Below are 7531 nucleotides of genomic sequence, written 5' to 3'. Positions count from 1 at the left end.
GGGCAGAGATGCGGAAGGCGATGGGGAGCGTGGACGATCTGATCGAGGAGGCCAAGGTGCGCACCGTGGCCTGGGCTCTCGGCATCTTCGCCATCTCCTACTTCCTCACACGTAAGCTACGCTCCGCCCCCCTTCCCCATATGCTACCCTCGATTTTCGCAAAGTACGCGGCAATTGACGAGCGCCACCTCGATGCGGGATTGGATTGCTCTGGCTGGAATTGGATCGTCATGTCGTTTCATGCTTTTCCGAGCTACGCACCGGAGATTATTGCTACACGAGGATGTATTCGGGAGAGAATTTGGGTGGCTGCTGCTGTTGGATGCATGTGTCGGAATTGTGAGGGAATTCGGCGAATAATGCGTCTGAAATCTAGACAATTTTGCTACCCTGATAACTAGAGCTCGTGTGTAGATTTGCTACGCGATGCATCTGACAGCTAGGAGTTTTGACCGCTATTACGTGGGGGCTTTTAAGCTGCTAGTTTCTGCTTGCCCTTGATTTGGTTACTGCTTTTAGCGGTAGAGTTGAGATCATTAGCAAGGAAATTTGCCCGGATATATCAAAACTCTTAAAAATAATCTTAAATTTGTGCGATACTGTATTTTCACAAGTTGTTTGATGAATCTCTAAATGCACTAGAATGGAAGTAGTGGTTGGTGTACGAATGATGCCTTCTTTGCTGATCTTCTAATTTTACAGTGTTTGTTTTGGATCAGTAGATGAGGCCAATCAAACCTACATACAACAATCTGTTCATGATGAATGAGGCAAGATAGGCTTCTAGCATTTCCTATGAGTAGACTATGTGTGAATTATGTGCAACATATTTTCCCAGTCTATTTTATGACAAGCAAGAGATCTCTAGCATAAATTGTTTATGGTTTGTTCTCGCATTTTCATGCAACTATTGATTTCTACATCGTTTGTAGCTCCCATCTTGCACATATACGGGCTTGCTAACATTTATCATCTTCTTTCTTTGAAATAGATACAAGTAAATCAATGTGGACAAATGTCCCCATGTCGATTCTTATACTTGCATTTCTCCGTTACGTCTCCTTCAAAGTGGAGTTCCGTTGGAGAAGTCAGCCTGTATCTAAGCAGACATATTTGTCTCAAGCGTCAAAACGACAGTTGTCTGCTAACGATCATCGGATTTCAACTGTGCCACCAGTTTCAAGATGGAGAAGGAAAGTTGATTCGCCTGCTGTTGAGGCTGCTTTTGAAAGTTTCATTGATAATGTTCTCCGGGACTTTGTCATGGACTTGTGGTATTCTGATATTACTCCTGATAGAGAGGCCCCAGAACTGATACATGGCTTAATACTCCATGCCCTTGGTGAAGTATCAGGCAGGGCAAAGGAGATGAACCTAGTTGACTTGCTAACAAGGTGAGTGAATAATGGATCTACTATCTGGGGTGTACTCATTTAGTAATAATTATCTCCGTTGAGAATGAAAGTGTTCTCATTTTTCTCTATTGCAGGGATATGTCTGATTTGATTGGAAAACATGTGGATATGTTCCGAAAAAACCAGTCTGAAATTGGTGTTGATGTCATGGGAACATTGTCTTCCGAGGAAAGAGATGAGCGACTGAAACAACACCTAATAGTTTCACAGGAACTTCACCCTGCATTGTTATCTTCGGAGCACGAATACAAGGTGAGTGCTAATACTTTTAGCTTCATTGTAGTCCATTTATCCAACAAATAATATTTAAAGTGGGTTATAGGTTCTTCAAGAACTAGTTGGGGGCATTATGGCCCTAGTGTTGAGACCACAAGATGCACAGAGTCCATTGGTTCGCTGCTTCTCCAGGGAACTTCTGACTTGCTTAGTCTTGCAGCCAGTGATGAACTTCGCAAGTCCTATGTAAGCTCTTAATTCTTCACTCTGTTTTCGTTTTTTTATTGAGCTCTACTACATGCTTCTGTTCATGAGGTCATGACATGTTCAGAAGAAAATCAATGCATTTTGTTTCTCAAGTTCTTCCTGGTTATTTTCACCACCGTCTTAATATTCAGTTATTCACAAAGTGCCGCATGCAATCAGTACTTCAGTACGTCTAATAAGCTGTTGTTTCAAATTGTTAGGATTGATTGGTTAACTAGATGTAACCTTGTTTTTTTCTCTAACCTGCACTAAACCAATTCCTAATTTATCTTCTTTCTTTTCCTAGTTATGTGAACGAGCTAATTATCTACTTTCTAAACAACAAAGACACAAACATTGGAGGCAGCGTAAACAAGACTAGTACTGTAGTCACAGTAACAAATGATCATTCATCTTATAAAGGAGGTTCGCAGGGTCATCAAATGGAATCACAAAAGTTGTCTGCAGAATCAAGTGGCTCAGTACTAGCAAGTAGCTCCGGGCTGACTTCCCTTGAGGGCGATAAGTCAAAAGTGTTAGTGGATGACCATGGGAAGACCGTCCAGCCTCGTCAGGCAGATTGGGCACTGGTATTAGATGCAGCTACTAAAAGGCGGTCTCAGGTTCTTGCTCCGGAGAATCTTGAGAACATGTGGGCTATTGGGAGAAACTACCAAAAGAATATGGTGAAAGTGGAACGTCCATCAAAAAAAGGAAAAGGTGCAGGAGGGATAGATAGCGTTCGAAATGCAGTAGTGGCCGGAAAAGAGTTATCCCCTAACTTCAACGAGAGAGTTACATCGGTTGATGACAAATACATGGTTAATTTGATGCAAGGTTCAAATAGGAATGCTCAGTCCACTTTTGTCACAGGCAGTCACCCACTTGTTTCGCAAAATACAGATGAAGTAAAGTCAGAGCACCCTGAAGCTGTCAAGAACACAAAAGCTCAGCTAAAGCGGTCTAATAGTAGTCCTGATATGGAGAAAAGACATTTGGCCAAAAGTAATCAAACCGCGCTATCCAGTGAAAGCTTAAATTCAAGGACCATTCAAGAGGACAAAGGTTCTGTTCCTTCCTCACATGGTGAGGTACTAATGTATGCTCCAAAGATAAGGTGTCGGGTAAGTTTTGCTGATCCCATCACAGCCACTCTTTTCAATATCCTTTTTTCTTCAGAAATTGAGAATTATATGATTGGTTGGTACTACTGAATAAATGAATTTAAACCATATAATACTATTGTGTAATTAGCACTCACCAATGACTAAACTATTTCTGTATTGAAGGCTGCTATAATAGTTATAATAGTAAGCACAATCTGTTTTGAGATAGTTTCAGACATTGATAACAATCACATGCTAATCGCTGTTTTTTGTTTTGAAAGCCCCTGGTAATTTTCTACTCCCTCTGTCTCACATTTTGAGACAGAGGGAGTAGCTATTACTAATAGAATTGTTATGGGTGTGAGGTTGGTGTTTTACTTCATATGTGTTGTATTTTGCATCATTACCTAAGTAACCATTGTTATGTCAGTTGCTTTCTTTTTCTATTTAACATTTATAAAGAATAGCATGTGGTTTTGTGTGGTTCTGTTACTTCTTAGCATTAGCTGTCCAATGAGAATTGGCTACAGGATTTAAAATTTTAAATCGGGTGGGGGGTGTTTACTTGAAATACCACCAACTGACGGAATTTCTGAACAAAAATTGGATCTGAACAAAAATTGGATCTAATTTTTGTGAGATAAAAAGTTAACGAACCTAGGTGATGACACATAAACAACCGTAACCCGATGGTCGGCGTGCTTCAGCCCATTCCATGAGGTCAGGGGTTTGATACCCCACCTCCCACTTACAGTTTTTTGCTGATGTAGTGAAAAAGTAAGGAAAGAAAAAACAAATGGCAATGTGAGGACTTGAACACATGACCAGAAGAAAAGTGCAGCTCTCCCACACCATTATACCGTGCCTTGGTTTGTGAACTGAGTTGAAGACAGTAGCAACTTGAATTCAAATTAATCCGGAATTTTCAATCTGGTAAGAGTGATTGCAGGGAGGGGTGGGTAAATATGGATCATCCGGTCACCAGAACCTTGGAATGAACACATATACAGCTCACTGTTTGGTCTGGTAGTTTTGTACGATAACTACTTTGCATGTTGCTTTAAATAGTATGTTGTGTTTTTACATGATTACGACATGCCTAGCTGTTGTATCCTACCTTTCTGTTATTGTCTAGCTATTTATGTGAAGTCATATTCTTTTGATAGCCGTATTTTACTCAAGTTGTGGTTTTTTATTTTTCTTTGCAGGTAGTGGGTGCATATTTTGAGAAACTTGGTTCAAAATCTTTTGCAGTTTATTCTATTGCTGTGACTGGTGCAGATAACAAGGCCTGGTTTGTGAAAAGAAGGCATGCGTTTCTGAACAGCTTTGAAATAGCTCAGTATCACTACTTATAATATATGCTGCTGACTTTCAACTTCTGTTTGTAGATACCGGAATTTTGAGCGTCTTCATAGACAACTGAAGGAAATACCAAATTACTCACTGCACTTGCCTCCAAAGAGTTTCCTTTCGTCTAGTATTGATGATTACCTTGTGCACCAACGATGCATTCTACTGGACAGATATCTTCAAGTATGCTTTTGTCCTCTAGCATTCATCCAACTTTTTACTTCAAATTTGGTTACAATAATCTGTTCTGTCCAATAGGATCTCTTGTCGATCGCTAATATTGCAGAGCAGCATGAAGTTTGGGATTTTCTTAGTGAGTCCTCAAAGGTGTGTATGAAGCCAACAAAAATTCTTTGTGCCTTCTCCTTAGCAGGAGAAAGATGAACACATATTGTGTTACTTTCCTGTGATTCTATATGCTTCATTTCTTGTTTCCATTTTGTAGAATTACTCAGCTGGAAAGTCCACCTCTGTTATCAAAACCTTGGCTGGTATGTACCTCTTCTCATTCTATATTTTTTTTCACAATTATGAACTCGTGTATTTAATATTTTCTCACTCAAGATATTTATCTATTTATTTTGCATCACTAGTTAACGTTGATGATGCCATGGATGACATCGTTCGACATGTTAAAGGAGTTTCAGATGGTCTAAAACGCGCAGTCGGCACATCGTCCCCTAGCGCGCCGTATTCACACTTGACAGATAATAGGATGTCTCTATCTTGGAACCAGGAAGAGACAGATAATCAGAATCTGCAGAATAGAAATTTGGGAAGTTCACATAGTCTCTCTGATGGTGATAGTAACTGTGAAGACCGCCCCTCATCTGTAAATAGTGCATGCCACTCGGACAATGAATTGAGCAATGGAGGGTACATTTCAAGTGATATTAAGCACAATGAAGCAACTGGTTGTGATGCACAAGTAAACCAACAAATAGAAAAACCTGCAAGGGCAATTTCGGATTCTACAAACATGTCATCTGTAAAACCATTTGAGGATCCATCAGGAATTCCTCCCGAGGTATGTATTTCCACTATGTAGCTATATTTAAGTCAAATTGCAGGGAATTTCTGTTCTAAAAGCTTTTCCATTTTGCCCTAAAACTTCTCTTTTCATTTGGCAGTGGGTGCCAACAAATGTCAGTGTGCCTCTATTGAATCTTGTAGACAAAGTGTTCCAACTAAAGCGACGGGGTTGGATAAGGTTTGCTATTTCTTTTTCATAAACTTTTTCTAGTGCCTCTATATAATTTGCCTGCTAGTTTTCTACTGTTGTTATGTAGCCATGAGTGAAGTAAATGCAGTACTGTAGACACCATGAGGATCGCGATAGGAGCTGCTTGGGCCGATTGCTAGATATCATTGATACTTGTCACTTGGCAGTATACTGGATGATGATAATTAACATCATTATGGAATCTGAGAGGGAAGTTTGTGCAGATATGCCATTGTTTATTCAGGGATTGTTTGATATTTCTGCGCAAGTCAGATATATTTTCACCATCCATGATTGGGTTCACAATACTTCTACAATCCAATTGTTTCTAGCTTTCAATTGCAGAACATTATGTTTGACTTGTTACTTATGTTATCTGCAGAAAACAAGTTTTCTGGATATCAAAACAAATCTTGCAGTTAGTCATGGAAGATGCGATTGATGATTGGATTTTAAGACAGATCAATTGGCTCCGACGAGATGAGGTCATTATACAAGGAATCCGTTGGATTCAAGATGTAAGGAGGCACTGTATATTTTTGTCTGAACTGAAGTGTTCTAATAGCCTTTCCGCTGCCAGACTAAAATTTGCTGTATTATCTGCATGAAACCATGTTAAAAAGTTGTTCCAACTAGAAAAAAAGTTCCATACGATCCAAATTGTTACTTGGTACTCCCTCCTTTCCATAATTTTAGGCGTATTAGTTTCAGCACGAAAATTACCGCAGGTTTACTTGAGCGATCCAATCTCATACTAAGAAGGCGCTGTGAGCTGACCTCACGAGAGACCCAGCCAGCGATATGTTTTCCTTTCCAGAAAAATAGCGATAGTTAGTTATGGCTGTAAGTGAATGGGAGAAGAAGGCACGTGCACCTTAGATTATGGGATTGCATGCAAAACTAATATGCCCAAGATTTTGGGTAGGGAGTACTTGGTACCAAATCACTTTGTTGCTAAACGATGGCATAACATAAATACCAAGGTAATTAGCAAATTATTCTTATATGCTAGGGTCCAATATAAAATGTTACTACTGTCATATGGACCATATTGTGTCCCAATGTAGGTGCATGCCAGAACTAAGAGCGCTTTAGATAGTTGTACCTAATGGACAACTACTCTGGTCTTCCATTTGTGTAATTAACAAATTTACCATCCTACAGACCCTCTGGCCTAATGGTGTATTCTTCACCAAGTTGGATGGATATCAAGGAAATGCAGGTAGCAGTCAATTTGACAAGCACCCATCGGGGAGTGGCGATGAGACTATTGGCAACAGAAAGAGCAACACGAGCTCTTTTGAGCTTCAACTGGAGGCATCTAGAAATGCCAGTGAGGTTAAGAAACTTCTTTTAGGTGAGTCTATTGACATATTTTATCTCATTGCTTTTGTAATTTTTCTATTTCTGAATCTACGCTGCAAACATTGGGCGGTGTTTGCGTGCAAATTCAGATATGTGATAGAAGCAACAAATACGCAAAATTCTGGTCAGTACATGTGGTCCAACTAATCTAATTCTCGATGTCCTGTCCAGGTGGGACTCCATCTACATTAGTCAGCATAATTGGGTACAAGCAGTACCAGCGCAGTGCAAGGGACATCTACTACTTCTTGCAGGTAAGTAAAAAACAAAACCTAGCATCAAAACAGCGATATGGTGCGATGTCATTCTGATTTCCATGATTCTCATGCTGTGCTGCAGTCCACCGTGTGCGTGAAGCAGCTCACTTACGCGATGATAGAACAGGTGCTCGTGACACTTTTCCCAGAGCTTCATAAGCTCATAGAAGGCATCCATGAGAAGGGTCGCAAGGAACAAGCCTCGTTCATATACCAACTTTGACTGAAATGGTGAGAGGCCATCTTGATACACCTTTTAAATTCTAAGCCCGCGTCGGTGACGACGTAGCATGAGGCTCCCTGGGCCGCAGTTTTGCCCGAATGGATTTTGACAGCAGAGCTGGATCCAGG

At 40.3% G+C, this 7531-nt stretch overlaps 1 protein-coding gene across 4 annotated transcripts in view; it reads left to right on the top strand.

Annotated features, from left to right (window-relative positions):
- LOC119286344 overlaps nt 1-7525 on the top strand; it is an 8602-nt gene extending 1077 nt beyond the window's left edge. Inside the window, exons 1-15 of one of the 4 annotated variants that reach the window (XM_037565717.1) lie at nt 7-111; nt 992-1394; nt 1490-1667; nt 1738-1877; nt 2185-3001; nt 4192-4292; nt 4375-4519; nt 4595-4663; nt 4782-4827; nt 4930-5363; nt 5467-5546; nt 5941-6076; nt 6723-6915; nt 7095-7177; nt 7263-7525. In XM_037565717.1, coding sequence (XP_037421614.1) covers nt 9-111; nt 992-1394; nt 1490-1667; nt 1738-1877; nt 2185-3001; nt 4192-4292; nt 4375-4519; nt 4595-4663; nt 4782-4827; nt 4930-5363; nt 5467-5546; nt 5941-6076; nt 6723-6915; nt 7095-7177; nt 7263-7403 — 3069 coding nt within the window. In that variant the 5' untranslated portion in view covers nt 7-8 and the 3' untranslated portion in view covers nt 7404-7525. The other 3 variants (XM_037565719.1, XM_037565718.1, XM_037565720.1) reach the window with 3 other exon arrangements.
- The last annotated feature ends 6 nt before the right edge of the window (nt 7526-7531 follow it).

The sequence above is a fragment of the Triticum dicoccoides genome, chromosome 4A (genome assembly GCF_002162155.2).
Source record: "Triticum dicoccoides isolate Atlit2015 ecotype Zavitan chromosome 4A, WEW_v2.0, whole genome shotgun sequence".
Taxonomy (NCBI): Eukaryota; Viridiplantae; Streptophyta; class Magnoliopsida; order Poales; family Poaceae; genus Triticum; species Triticum dicoccoides.
This window is presented reverse-complemented; position numbering and strand designations above follow the sequence as displayed.